This window comes from Macadamia integrifolia, unplaced genomic scaffold, assembly GCF_013358625.1.
Source record: "Macadamia integrifolia cultivar HAES 741 unplaced genomic scaffold, SCU_Mint_v3 scaffold_170A, whole genome shotgun sequence".
NCBI classification, from domain to species: domain Eukaryota; kingdom Viridiplantae; phylum Streptophyta; class Magnoliopsida; order Proteales; family Proteaceae; genus Macadamia; species Macadamia integrifolia.
The window spans coordinates 389,910-405,515 of NW_024870628.1; the positions used below are offsets into that span (position 1 = coordinate 389,910).

The 15,606-nt window shown below is 38.4% G+C and overlaps 2 protein-coding genes across 2 annotated transcripts; one reads left to right on the forward strand and one right to left on the reverse strand.

The window, feature by feature from the left end:
• Positions 1-6,036: 6,036 nt before the first annotated feature.
• On the reverse strand, positions 6,037-8,430 carry LOC122070993 (L-type lectin-domain containing receptor kinase IV.2-like). The gene has a single exon (XM_042635256.1). It carries the CDS (start codon positions 8,291-8,293, stop codon positions 6,254-6,256), a length of 2,040 nt encoding a protein of 679 aa, XP_042491190.1. The 5' UTR covers positions 8,294-8,430; the 3' UTR covers positions 6,037-6,253.
• A 2,343-nt stretch (positions 8,431-10,773) lies between these two features.
• On the forward strand, positions 10,774-13,884 carry LOC122070986 (nuclear intron maturase 1, mitochondrial). Its single transcript, XM_042635248.1, is given in 3 exon segments — positions 10,774-10,937; positions 11,140-12,730; positions 12,733-13,884. Coding segments are annotated over 2 exon segments (2,124 nt in total). The 5' UTR covers positions 10,774-10,937; positions 11,140-11,232; the 3' UTR covers positions 13,359-13,884.
• Positions 13,885-15,606: the final 1,722 nt, after the last annotated feature.

Sequence of the window (15,606 nt, forward strand, 5' to 3'; positions counted from 1 at the left end):
TTTGTTTACAAGATTCTTGTACGATACTCAATATGGCCAAGCAATCTGGAGCCGAATATCAGGGGAAATCACATCCTGAACACTACCAGAAATTGCACCCTACACGCCCATATTATTACATTTAGTTTCTTTAGGTCCAAACAAGGGTGCAGATTCACCATCAATGAACCTCTGGTTGTAGCAGAGCATGCTTCAAATCATCTATTGTCAACAAACACCATCACTCTATCCAGTACTTCCAATTTGCCCAAAGAAACACTAGGTGTAAACTAGCTCTTTTGCATGTTATTAAGGACTTGTACAATTTGATTAGTTTACTTCAATATCTCACTTTCTTTTGTTACTTGCCCCCTCTTCTAATAACATTTGGTCATATCTGAAATCCAAATGATCATCTCTGTTTCAGTTTTTCATATTTTGAGTCATTTGTCATATTACAATATAACTCTATTGAATCAACACACAGAGAGTGAATTCAGAGTGCAAGATATGAAATTCTTTTGTGTTTTTACAATAAATGTATTGCTCTTCTGCCGAGATTTACATGAGCCAGTGTTGTGTGCTAAGCTTGTCATAAGAAATATGATTATCATTAGTTACACCAATAAAACTCACATGATACTGATTAAGGGTTATTAGTTGGACATGTTTCTTAAGTGGAAGCTCAACATCTAAGGAAGAGTTGGGTTGGGGCGTCTAGTCCTGAACTTGTTCATGGTTTTAACTCGTTGGATTGGTTTATGTTTAAACAAAACTAATAAAGCCGTTGGATTAGTTTTATTTTTCAAACAGTACCTAAAATGGTTTCGGATTTAAAGGTTTACTGGTGTAACACTTTAACCGTTTCTAACAGGTAAACGTGGGACCCACATCATCTTCTCAACTCGATTTTGCTCACCCCATGTATATTCCATACTCATCGCCTTCTCCTCACCTTCTTCCCCACAACTTCAAGAATTTGGGTGATGGAAAGATTTCTTGGTCTAATCTGGGTTCGATCATGAGAAGCCTTGGGCACCCTCCAACAAAGAACGAGTTGCAGAAGATGTTGAAAGAGGTCGATCTAAGGGAAAAATGAGACATTAATCTGGATGAGTTCATTGAATTAACACAAAAGATGCCGATTATGTGAAGTTTCTCGAGGATTCAAGGGTCATTGGATGAAATTACACTTGCGATGGGTTCTTTATTCCACTTTTGTTGTTTCTGTTTTTTGGGTAAAAACCTTCAGAATGATAGTGACGGCTATTAACCTTTAGAATGGGATCCGACTGCTCTCCTTAGCATCCATGGGTCATGTTTTGCCTATAGTTACTTAATTGGGAGAGTACCATGTGGCCAAGCGATGATCCAACGATTCTTAATACCTTGTTCTTTGCATCTTTCTCAAACCATTGGATCATTGTCATGTCACATGGCGCCCTCCCAGATAGCTAAGGAGAGGAGCCGAATTCATTAGAATGTGCATCTAAAGATTTGCACAAACAGGGTCTAATGAAATAGTGAACATAGAGGCATGCATCCTAATGGCCACATCTTTGCAAAGGAACATTTGTTCAACCCTCCTGGCCTCAGCCATTGGCTGAAGAGGGAAGGTATGGTTGAAATGAATTTCCTACTTGGATGGTGAGATTAGAAAAATTAACATAGGGACTTAACCTCCGTATTTAGCTGTTTACAAGTAGAGGTGTGGGCTATTAGGAAATTTCTATGTATAAGTTATATATATATATATATATATATATATATATATATACACACACACATATTCCTAATTGATAACTTAATGGCTCAAGCAACCATATATGCCCATATTCCATTGACATTCTAAGTCCATTGTCAAGAGTTTGGATCAAATCATTCTCGTATGGTGCTTGATTCACACTTGAAATCCACTAAACTTTTTTTTTTTTTTTTTTTCAGCAGGTTAAGAGATTGACTGAATTCAAGCTGTTGATCAGGCACAGCACGAAAACCTGATTGTCAATGGCCCTTTTTTCCAACCCTAATATCATGGACCTACAATGGGTAGGAGGTAGGAGGTAGGAGGGGTAGATATCATATGCTTCATGAGGATAATAATCTACTCAATTTAAACTAAGTTTTGATATAACCCATCCAACACCAACAAAGTCGAAAATTTAATATCAGAAACAAAGACTTTGGAAAATTAATCTCAAAAACAACTATTATTGGAAACTAAAGCTGGAATTGGAAAAGAAAAGTATGGAACCAGAAAATCCATATACGAGTTCCTATATAAATAAAAAGGTTCAAAAAGGGATGAAGCGACCAGAGGAACATCAGGAAAGAATTTTCCTCAAAACCTCAAAAAACCCTTCACAATATCAACCCTATTCGTAATCAACTCAAAGAACTCGTTCAAATCAATGTGCCCATAGCCATCTGTATCAGCCGCCATTTAACATATACTGCAGCTCGTCCTCGGAGTGAAGCGCCAAAGGTGAAACCAGTCACGGGAAATTGTTGAAGGTCAAGTCATGGGTCTCCAAGTTGCAGCACACCAAAGGAACAAATTAAGGAACAGAGAGGTATTGCTTAGATGTCTCAAATATTAAATCTTCTGGGCTCCCTCAAACAATTGTTTCTCTTCATTTTAGGTTCTCTCTTTCTTCTTTTTCATGATTTATTTTATTTTATTTTATTTTATTTTTTTGTGATTGATATGAGTTCATACACGGATACATCCCCTGAGATAATAAATCTTTCATTTATCTAAGTCTCTTTTGTTTGATTTCTATTTATATTTACCTGACTTATTTCTATTTTTATAAATATTTGGTATGAATTATGATACTTATTTTTATTTATTATAAATTAAAATAAATCACAAATCACAAATTACTTAAGAGCTATTTGTGATTTGTGGTCATAAACCGTTTATTTTATTTGTACGGTACTTTCTAATGATCACGTGCCCTAATTGCTCAAAAGCAAGGATAAAAAAGTCTTGCATTCTCCTCTTGCTCAGAAGTCGGAGCAATTGAAGATGGGCTTCTTTACATGGCCTACAAAACACCGGCATATATAGCCTTGAAGGTCGCCGGCCAGAAAGGATATGACAGTACCAAAGTCAATGGTTGGTCATGCAGCGTCATCCTCTTTGCCTGCTTCGCTGGATTCCTCCCTTTCGATGATTCCAATATTGCCATTATGTACCAAAAGATTTGCCGCTGGGAATTCAGTTCTCATCGTGGTTCTTGAAAGCCCACGAGATGGATAATCTCTCAAAAAAAAAAAGATAATCGAAACCCGGATCAGCTATTGGACCCTAATCTCGAAACCCAGATCAGCATCGAAGCTCTAATGGAGGTAGGTTGGTTCAAGAAATGGTTGCAGGCTCAGGACCAGGATCAAAATTAACAAGAGATGCAAACCCTTTTCAATTGGCAAGAAACGTACAATGCCGTCAGATAAGGGGGCAATGAATTTTTTCAATAATTTACAATGCCACCCCCCTAGACAATGTTATTATTATAAGAACACTTTTTATGTTTCACCAAATTAGACTCAGACCCCTTATAGTTAGTTACTATTAAGTGATGCTATGAAATAATGCTTTAGTCGTTAATTGGTTTGTACTTTTGAGAGAGAGAGAGAGAGAGAGAGATAAACGCTAAGAGTCGTCCTAGCCTGTTGGACCTTGGACCCTTTGTCGTCCTCCATGGCCTTTGTCTTAAGGTAAGCAATGAAAGAGAAAACACAAAGAAGCTTCAATGTCTTCGTCACTCTGCTCTTATCCAAACACTATCACAAATGTTGCTACGGAACTCTATAGCGAAGACGAAGAGGTTCTTCCACAGAACTGTCAAAAGGGTAGGCTTGCAATTCGGATTTTCTGACTGTGTTTGCAGAGCTGAAAATTCCAATCTTCTAAGCCTTTAACCAATCAAAATGAAAATCTACGGTTACATTTTTCAGTACAAATTTAAATTTGGATAGTTGAAGTCTCTTTATCTCCTTATTAAACAGTTCAGATTCGATGAGTTCTATTTTCTTCTAAAAAAATTTGGGCCCCCAGAGCTTTGGAAATGTGAAGAAACATGTCTCTTATGTGAATTCATTTTTTCTACCTCCAAATCATTATGGATCCTCTCCTTCTGCTAGATTTTTTGTTCCAAGCAAAAAGAGTTAGGGTTACTATTATTGGGAAAGAAAACAGAAAGATCGTTTGCGCTTGTACGGCGCCTCCAAGGAACTGGCCCAATGGGCAGTCAAGGGTTAATGTAATAATCAATTTAACTCACACCGAAGAAAACGAGACTCGCAGCGGTGAGCTGTTTCACAATCCCACCTCTCTTTTTCTCTTCAACCCTAGTCAGAAGATTCAAAATAGCATGATGAAATGGTATTCCCTACGCAGCCATAGCAATTTTCTGCTGGTTGCCAATGTCGCCATCTATCGTCGATGTCACTACCGCACCGCCATGATCTCCGGTCTTCTAAATGATCGCCGGTGATAGCGTCAATTTGGGAGAAAGGTAACTTAGTAACTAATTACATGGGTATTTTAGGTATTTTGTATTTAATAAGGGCATTTTGGTATTTAAAATAAAATATAGTAGCTGACATCAGCATATAAGGTATATTCTTTAACAGTGACTGACGATAGGGGGTATGAGTCTAATTTAGTGAAACATAAAAGGTGTTCTTATAATAATGGCATTTTCTAGGAGGTACCGTTGTAAATTACCCTTGATATTATATCCTTATCATCGGAATTGGATTTATCGGGATTGTTTTAAGGAAAGAGGAAATGAGCTAAGAGATTTACATCAATGATAGCATCCCAAGAGATGATTGTGGACAGAGTGATTGTGGTTGGGAAGAAATTAGGTTCAAAGAACAGAGAAGGAAGAAAAGTGTGATTGAGTTGGGGAAGGAGAGGCTGGGATTGTTGATGGAAGGTTGGGGTTACTCACGGTGGGTGAGTTACAGAGTTTCTTGGAGGAGAAAGAGTGCTGAACAGTGAAATGTGCAGGTGTTGCAGGCAATCCTGCAACTTAAATTTCCTCTTCCCCTCTCCTTCCTCCTCAAGACGCACTTCTCATTCTATCTTCACAACCTCCAGCTCTATAAATGGAACACAAAGACAAATTCCAAGTTAGAACAGAATCACCAGTCTCCTCTTTTTCTTTTTCCTCCCCCCTCCCCCTTCTAAAAGAAGAGCTCTATAGTATTCTATAGTATTCCAAGTCATACAATGCATCTCACATATTTGATAAAATTATTGAAAAATCTTGGAAGTCATACAATGCATCTCACATGTTCCATAAAAGTACTGAAAGAATTAGAAAATTCTAAAATTAGAATTTATTCTACACTTATGGATACCAAACCTATTTCTCATTATACAATCTATTATATAAATTGTAACCAAACGATTATTATTTATTATCTATGATTTATTGTTACAAATGATTTCTTAAAAATAGGTAATAAATACAAATAGAAATCATACCAAAGAGAGCCTAAGTGAATCCCTACTCTTTTTGCTGTATCATGTTTAATAAGTTAGTGTGAATGAAAAACAAAAATCCTCATAAGTTGAACAAGAAAATGCAGAGATAGTGAGGTAATGAAGTAGGACAGATTACTGTAGTGGGAGAAAGAGCTCTTCCACCAGCTACTAATGGAGGAGGAAGACTAAGAAGAGAAGCTTCTGATGCAGATCTCTGGGGTTTTGGACAAATGTAAGAGTTTATGCCTAATCAATACTTCATATTGGAAATGTCTCCCTATAATGATTTCATTTAGAAAGAATAATTTATGAGACAATTTTATAGACAAGTTTGCATAGATTGAAGGAAAATCTATGTTAGGAATCTAAGTGATATATGTCTGATTTAATTTCTTTGGAAAGAAACCAGTGTCAAAACATTTCGGAATTGCTGTTATGATAATTCACTTTTAAGGCTGGTTTACTCAGCAGTTCGTTAGATTTCCTCCATGTTACTGGCTTTAGTAGCTCACAAATGTCTTTTTTTTTAGATTCTACCTCTAATAGGAGCAAAGTTGTCATCATCAAGAGAGACAACTGGAAATGGAAACACTATTATTTGTTAATTTGAACAAGAAGTTTTTGGAAAGGTGAGGGAAAGGAAAGAGGCTGGCTTCACCATATAGAAAAAGCTTAATTAAGCAATACAATGTAATGGTGTCCTAATTAAACAAAAGAGAACTTGTTGAAGAACTAAAGCCCATGGCTGGACTACTTGTTTGGATTGTCTTGTCAACGGCCACCAGAGAGTATGGAGTCTGCAACAGATGATGATAGAGTCAGTTCACTCCCCAGGTGAGAAGCATTATTCCACGTGGAAACATCACTATAACCTTCAGAAGGCACAAATATTTGGCCTCCATTGGTTGTAGTCTGGCCAAGTGATGACAAATCTGGTAGAGGAACCTCTCCCTCCAAATACCTCAGCACTTGTCGCATGGAAGGCCTTGCCACTGGAATAGATTGAGAACAGAGCAATCCAAGCTTTAAGACGATCTCCATTTCCTCAACTTTATACTCAGTTCCCAGATTGGGATCCACAGTCTCAAGAATTAGCCTCCTACTCCAACATGACAATACCCAATCCACTAACACCTTTTGCTCTTCTGATGCTCTTAGATGTATAGGCCTCCTACCACAAGCAACTTCAAGCATAAAAGCCCCAAATGCAAACACATCTGTGCTTGGGTTTGCTTTGCCAATTCTAGAAAGTTCTGGTGCAAGATAACCAAGTGTTCCCACTATATGAGTGGTTTGGGGATCAGTTCCATGATCATATAATCTTGCAAGCCCAAAATCTCCTAGTCTGCCATTCATCTCCTTGTCTAATAACACATTACTGGACTTGACATCTCTGTGAATCACTACTTGTTCCCATTCTTCATGAAGATACAATAGTGCAGATGCGACATTTTTAATGATTTGAAATCTTTGAGTCCAACTCAGTACTGAAGGCTTCGTCATTGATTGAGCATAGAGGAGCTTGTCTAGACTTCCATTAGGCATGAAATCATACACTAGAAGGAGCTCTCCCTCACGTCGGCAATAGCCCAAGAGTGATACTATGTTCCGGTGCCTCAATTTACCAATGCTGACAATCTCAGCAATGAATTCCCTTTCCCCCTGTTTTGAATCATGGGAGATTCTCTTCACTGCAACTTCTTGTTTCGAGTTGGGTAATTCACCTCGATAGACCCTACCAAAGCCACCAACTCCCAGAAGCTCCTTGTCATCAAACCCATTGGTGGCAATGTAGAGATCTTTATATTTGAACCTGTGAGGTCCATATTCAAGTTCCCAATCTTCCAATACTTCTGCAAACTTTTTCTTCCTCTTCATAATTAATAGGATGAGTACCAAGATTATGGTCACCACTAAAACAGCACATACCATAACAGGAATACCAATGGTTACAACTTTAGTTACCTTTTTGGGTCCTGTACGGGGAAGTTTTGGAAGTTGGGAGAGATCTAGTTCTGCTGCTTGCCCATTCATCTTAAAGCTCCATCCTAACACATACTGGTTTACACGAACATTCGCAGTAGCTGATGAGAAGCCCACAAACATGGGATCCATGATGATTTGAGCAAGATCACGGTTCAAGGACAGAAGTGGGATCGTCGGTTTAGGGACACTAATTGGAGCTATAGTCACATTAAGTTGCTTCTTTGCACCATTATATTCCACCCAAAGTTGCAGGGGTTGTCCACTGATGAGGGTCAGGTTATGGCTCTGGTGGTCTTGATCACTAAAATAAGATGCTGAAGCAGATGTAACAGATATCAACGAGTTGATATCAATACCAACATGGTTGTCATCTATGTCTTTCACATCTATGTTTTGGAGGCTATCAAGCTCAACTGCAATGACATGGTTGGATGAATTCCGCATGTTGGTCTCATTAAAGAGACCTAGATAATGGCCTGCCTTAGCTCCTGGGAACTTCATCGAGGGAGTGATAACAAAGGCTATTCCAGGACCTCCTATTGTAGGATACTCAGAGACCATAGCAAATACAAAGGTACTGGAGAAGGAGATGACATTACCAGTGGAAAGATTCTTGAATTGAAGTGAATGGGGATAGAAGGTGTGACTCTTCTGTAGTTTGGTTCCATTGGTCAGCATCAGGAGGCCATTGTGTGTGATCTGGGCTAAGCCATCGAAACTGAAGTTAGCTTCTTGAAAACCATTGTAGGTGAAACTAAGATCATCTTGTTGTGATGCCTCAAATCTCTTGAGCAGAAGAAACAACACCATCAGCTTGAAGAACATGGTCACCACCAAGACTACTTGAACTTTTCTTTTTGAAAGAGTAATGGCCTCCCAAAGTCCCAACACCTGCTTTGAATTTATGTAGGTTTGCAGTATACTATACCCCAGATAAAGGAGGAAGGTTGGTGCGTTACAAGAACCTTAGGCTGTGTTTGTAGCCAAGAAAAAGTAGAAAAGAAAAAAGTACAAAAACTATACTATTTTCTTGGCCCTTGGCGTGTCCTGAATCAAGAGAAAATTCTTTTTTAAAATTTCAAAATCACCTCGGGAATGAAGTTTTCTTCTTTTGTCTAAAAAAAATAAGTCTTGTCTAAGACACCAAAAAGAATTTATTTTCTAGATTATTTTTCCTTTACATTTTTTTCTTTTCTTCTCTTCACTACCAAACAGCCTTATTAGCCACACATTTTGGTGTGGCTCATAGGGTAGTTGGGAAAATTAAACACTGACTTTGACGTTATGGCCCCTGGCCCTCAAATTGAGGGAAAAAATAAACATAAGAAATAGATTGATGGAGAAATCCACAATAAAAACAAGGATCTATCTCTACAGCTTAACCAAACAATGAGGGAAATCTGAAAAGGAAACAAAAGGAAAGAGAAAACTCTAACCACTAGGCACTAGAGCCAACTCGGAGAAGATAAAAGATACTAGTCCACTGCCTGATCTACTGTAGGGGCATATTTTGGCTGATTCTGATCGATTCTTGATTGATCTAGATCAACTCTGATCTGATTGACCGGGATAAATCCAGATGCCAATTCCGTTCTTTTAAACCCTAACCCTGCCACGTAGAGCATTTGAGTTTAAAGCATTACTGTGAGGAAGATAATTCAATATTGGACAATGGTATACTATGATTAGTCAAGTGATCCGTGACCAATTAAGCCAGCTAAAATGCCTTACTAATTAGACTACTACATATTGGGAGGTACCTTCTGAATTGGGGTAACCATGGTGTGACTCTTCATGGAATCATTTTGAAGGAAGGGAAGTTCTTGTGAGTAAGATTGTTCTTGTGGATTGGGTGACTATGGTGTGACGCTTCGTGGGAAAAATGTAGCACAAAATTTGCATCCATTTTTTGGTTGAAAATTTGTATCTAATTAAGTCACAGATATAATTTGATTGGAATAAGACTGAATTATTATTGTAAGCTGTCGTGACAGAAAATATCTAGATAGCCCATCAAAACAAGAATGTGCTTTATTCTATAGTAGGGTTGTCAAACCGAGAACCAAGAAACAGGATACAATTGCAATGGTCGGCAAAATGGAGTTTAAAAGAAATTAGATCCTTTGAATATCTTCCAATTTTTCCAACCTCATATTTCAAACTTGCAATCTAGATATTTTTTGTCTTTTCGTCTCAAGGCGTGCGTCTGTATGTTGGGTTTTGTTTCAGAGTGTTCCAAAGTATTAGATCTAAACTATTGCCTCTATTGCATTATAGAGGAGCTAGATTCTAAAGATTGGTGGCCTTTATAATTGGGTCCAATATAGTATCATTTAAGAGTGTTAATTGGTTCGGTTTTGATGTATACGATACGGTTTGATTCGGTTTATATTTATTTGGCAGAAATCAAAATCGAATTGTTTATTAAATGGTTACACTTTTGAAAACCAGAAATGTTTAAAAAACGGTTTGGGTTTCACGGTTTTTAAACGGTGTCGATTTTATGGTTTTATACGATTTTGATCGTGGTTTAATTCATATGGTTTCTTAACGGTTAGCAACAGATTTACTGGTTTATTCACATGCCCACTAAAATTTGCCTTTGTTTATAGAAACTTCAATCTTGTATCAAATTCAATGAGAATAAGGCATTGAAGGGATAAGTTTTTAACTACATAACTATATAATAGGAGTAAAATATTAAATAGGTTGTTGGACAGCCTCTATGGTCATTTCTTCTTCCTTAAATTAAACTCATCTTGTTTTGTTTACATGAAACTCATCATTTTAGTAAGTCATATACAGTTTAAATAGGTCCGTTTTAACGGTGTACCATAGGTTAAACGGTTAAACGGTTAAAATCGAATCGAATCGTTTAATTAATCGGTCTGAAAATTGAAACCAAAACCGAATCATTTACTAAACGACTTCATGATTTCCCTGTAAATGGCTTGATTCAGTTTCGATAAACTATTTCTATTTCAAATTCACATCCTTAATATCATACTTGCATATCATTAAGTCAAGTTCCAAATAGTGTGTATCAATTTAATTGATGAAAAAAAAAAATTTAGATGAAATGTGCTAAAAAAAAATATGGTTTGTAGATTTAAACCTCTAGACGACAAGGTCCCAAAACCGAACGTGTCGGACTAATGAACCGACTAATGCTCAACAGTCGTTCCCGGTGCAAGAGACCAAACTAATGGTTCCCCAACCGAAACCGACCCTTTAATAATTGACAACTTAGAACCTCTACAAATTTATAGGGTAGGTTGACAATCTATGTGAACTGACTTGTTGATCTGGTTTAGGTTCAATTCTCCGCCTCAACCCGGTCTGCTCAAGCATATCTCGGTAAACAAGACACTCGCTGTTCCCTGTTCCCTTTCAACTTCTTCGTGTATGCTCTTCCACTGTCGCTCAGTTAGCTCTTTCAGTTCCTACAGCTTTAGCTGAAGAAAAGAAGGTTTTTTTTATTCAAATTCATTTCTTCCTGTAGCGTTTGATCTTCATAGAAGAAGAAAACAGAGTGGATGTTTGTAGGGAATGCGGCCTATGCCAGTAAATGGACAATTTTAGATAACAAAAATTGGAATATTGGTAAACATCTGTGTTTCTGTTTTCATTTCCTTTTATACTGATAACGGAAATGAAAATGTTTCTTTTAGGGAATTATTGATTTTCTATGTAAAAGGAAGAGGAGAAGAGGAGAAGTAATCAGTCAGTGAAGTACAAACTTGAAGGGACCTCAAGGGAAAAAAATGTCGTTGAGAACAATTGTCAAACGGCTTCCGTGCCAATTTCTTCGACGAGCCATTGCTACTGGTATCTCCTCTAACCCTTCTCTATCACAACCAGTTCCACTAGAAAGCCAAACAAACCAACTACAATCATCACAAGAGCAACGAGAACATGATCCTTCTGCGCTCCTGAAAGAGGACCCAATTCAAATCTGCTCTGATCTCTGGGTTAAAACCTTCTCTGATCAAAAGCATAAACCTTTCAACAACCTCACTGGGTTCCTCAAAAAATTCGATTTATGGGTATTAGCCTATCAACGCTCTTGCGCCCACGAGACAGGTTCGTTTCCCCCTCGAAATGCTATCCACTCTAATGTTCTTTACAATCTTCTATCACTCCGTAACGCTGTTTTAAATGGGCAATTTGTTTGGGGCATGAAGACTCACCTCTTCATTCGCTCCCCCAATGACAAGCCCCTCACTAAATTGATCTCCAAGCGTAAGCTTCAAGCGATCTTGGACTCTGATAAGCCCGTCTTTCAGGACCGGATTGTTCAGGAGGTCTTGTTATTGATTTTGGAGCCTCTTTTTGAATCCCGGTTCTCCACAAAATCCCATGCCTTTCGTCCTGGTCGGAATCCTCATACAGTTATTAGGACAATTCGAAGTAATTTTGCTGGGTATTTGTGGTTTTTGAGAGGGGACTTGAGCTGCATTTTTTTTGACATCTATACGGATGTGTTGATGGAATGCTTACAGAAGGCCATCAAGGATAAAATGATTTTGGGTTTAATAAAATCAGCGTTTCAAGCACAGGTAAAAGATAGATGTCAAGATGGAAATAATGATTTGAAAAAGAAGAAGAAAAAGGGAAAGGGGACTAGGAAGAAGATTTTGAATGAGAATGAGCCAAAACCTGATCCATACTGGTTGAGAACCTTCTTTAACTTTGCTCCGGAGGAAGCTGCAAAGGTCCCTTCCTATGGTCATTGTGGAATTCTAAGTCCTCTACTTGCCAACATTTGCCTGAATGAACTGGATCATTTCATGGAAGAAAAGATAGTTGAGTTCTTCCGCCCATCTAAGCTTGATTCGATATGGAAGGATGTTGATAATGATGGTTGCCACAACCCTTCATGGCCAGAGTTTGTTCCAACAAGTGGAAGCGAGAAAACACGAAAAATGGATTACATTCGATATGGAGCCCATTTCTTGATTGGCATCCGAGGACCTAGAGAGGATGCAGTGGAAATCAGGAAGAATTTGATTGAATTTTGTGAGTGCAAATATGGGCTAAGGTTGGATAATTCAAAGGTGGAGATAGAGCACATTTCCAGGGGAATTCAGTTCTTGGACCACATAATTTGTCGTCGAGTGATACACCCAACATTGCATTACACCGCAACTGGAGGGAAGATTGTGAGTGAGAAGGGTGTTGGGACATTGCTTTCTGTTACAGCTAGCTTACAACAATGTATTCGCCAATTCAGGAAGCTCGACTTTGTCAAGGGTGATAGAGATCTGAACCACTGCCATGCACTCCGATGCTCTATGCAAGCCAAGCTCATAGCAATTCCCAGATGAATAAGTTTCTCGAGACCATGGCCGATTGGTACAGATATGCAGACAATCGCAAGAAAGTGGTTGGGTTTTGTGCTTATGTGATACGGAGCTCTTTGGCTAAACTCTATGCTGCTAGGTATAGGCTAAAGTCACGTGCCAAAGTATACAAGATTGCCACACGTGATCTTAGCCGTCCTCTGAGAGAGAGTACTAACAATTCAGCACCAGAGTATTCGGATCTTTTGAGGATGGGACTTGTTGATGCCATAGATGCTGTTCAGTTCTCTCATATGTCCTTGATTCCTTCATGTGATTACACACCATTCCCCAGGAATTGGCTCCCAGATCATGAGCGGCTGTTGCATGAGTATATCAGATTACAGGACCCTAGATTCTTCTGTGAATTGCATAGATCGGTGAAACATGAAGGTTTGAGTTTGCCTCAAGATAAGATATCCAATATTGTATGGGACTACAAGACTCGTGGAGTACGGGGCTGCCAGTTCCATTACGATGAAACTATTAATCAAAATGAACTCTGTAGTCCAAGTGGAGGCGATAGTAGAATTTCAGTGCTTGGTTGAGATAGTTCTTCTCAGATTGGATTCCTCTTTTTTGCTACCCTGTGGCAGTTAAATTCAGAAAGAAAACTCTATATGCATGTACTTGCGTACGATTGACTTATGCAGGAGGATGAGGGGTCCTGCTTAAAATGATACTGATATTGTGTGCAAACACAGGTCACATACATTAAACATGCTTTTGAAGTGCTGCCAGAACTGCTAGGATAAAGCTGCTTTTGTACAGTCTTCTCTCCTCGGTGAATGGTCTTACTGATTCTTTCTTCAGTTGTTTCAACTTTGGATTGTTTTTCTTTCTGTTTTTTCATATTATTTACTCCCATGTATTTATTAGCTATAGCCAATTATCAGTGAAAACAAATCATGGTCAATCCCATGCATATATCTGCAATTATTCTCTTAATCTTTCTATCCTTTCAACTATTCACTTTATACAGTGGAATGTCTTTGGCATGAACAGCATCCATTTTGAATCTTTCTTGCAGATCAATGTTATGCATGTAACAAAATACAAATTGATTATTGTGTACTTGAACTGTTCGTCGATGGTATAAACTGAGTAAAGCTATGTTACTTGCACTGCATTCAGAACTTGTAATAGTCCAATTATTAATTTGCTTGGTGTTGAAATGTGTTTTAAGGTATTTCATATTCCGGCTACTAGGAGTCTAGGACTATGGGAAAAAAAATTTCTTTTCTCAAAGTCCACAGATCAACACGTCTCCAACTGCTTCCCCAAAACAGGTATAACATGTCATGTGTTCAATTGTCAACAGCACAAACTCTGCCACCAGCCAGTATATATAGGAACAGCAATGATGCTAGAAAAAAGGAATGGTAAGGGGAAATTGAGTACAGAAAGGAATGACAAGAGATGAGTATAGAGAAGAACGAGACGTTATGGTAGGAATACATGGCTTGGCACACTCAGCCAGAATTTTTTGGTGGAAAGTTTCCATATTGAACCATTGCCATTCATAGCTTTATTATATTCACTGCGGGTTGATTAATCATCAACTAGGGTTTAACTTATGATGTATTTGAGAGCCCTTGGGAAAAACAAGTGACTCATATTTTAGAGAGCTGAAAGTAAACTGGGGGTATTTTGATCGTTTGGCACAGATGGATTAGTTTAGTAGATCCTTTTAGGTGGCTCCAATGACCATAGATTGAACCCATCCAATTTTTACAGTGCGGTCATTGGCTGTTCACGGACTTGGCCGATGCACCAGCCAGTCGTGGTGATGGTTGCACACTGTATACCCAGGTCATCGGTATATGCACACATAGGACCAGGCTCAATTTGTTTCAGTGTAAAAGAGTTGGTAAAAGAAATTTTACCATAAAATTAGATTTTCCATCATTTGTTTTGTTACTTGGAAAATTTTTTAGGGAAATATTACCAAAACCTTTGCATTTACTGGAAGACGCATTTACAAATTTTACACCTAAAATGGGCGTAAAACGGTCTGTAAAACATTAACATTATGCATTCAACCCTGTTCATTATCAAATAGTATGATGTTTATGTTCATTTTTTTGTTTAAAACTAGAGGGAGATGCAGGAAGGAGGAAAATGCCATTCCATGAATAGCTGAAAAAAAAAACATTAGTTATGGTACCCACCATGTGGTTTGTGAACGGCTAAAAACGCTATAACTATGCTCTTCTTCTTTTCCCATATTAATGTTTACTGTTCAGATGTTGATTCCTGTACAAGTTTATAGGTGGAGTCACTTCTTTTTTTCTTTTTTTCTTTTTTTCTTTGGTTCATGAAGAGGCTAAGTCAACCATGTGGCTTGTCTTATTGGGGCTGCCAATGTCCAGGATATCTGACCCAAGTTTGTAGGGGTAGTTTGAGGTTGCATGCTGTCCAAGGTTGGGCAGTAGCAAAACCCAACGTCACCAGACCCAGGCTCCAACTCACACCCCTTTGCTATGGCTGCCGAACTGTCCGCAACTTACCCACCGCAAATCTCAGACCACCGTTGCACCCAAAAATGAAACACACTGCTTGACCTATGGCTGAATCAGTTACTTCACCTTATTGCCTTCTCTCCACACTCGGTTACTTAGAGGGGCACAGAAACCCCCCTCGGACCCTTCCCCTTCCTGTTACCAAAAGCAGATATGAGACTCTCTTTGGTAGTTACTGATAATCATCGACTCTGCAGCCTCCTTTTTTCCTTCAAATGATTAACAAGTTCTAAAGCATGCTGGTCTCACGGGGACAATCTTTGCCGAGCTTCCA

Bases quoted from the DNA above. Each gene is read 5' to 3' on its own strand.
- LOC122070993 (XM_042635256.1), bottom strand. From the start codon at position 8,293: ATGTTCTTCAAGCTGATGGTGTTGTTTCTTCTGCTCAAGAGATTTGAG.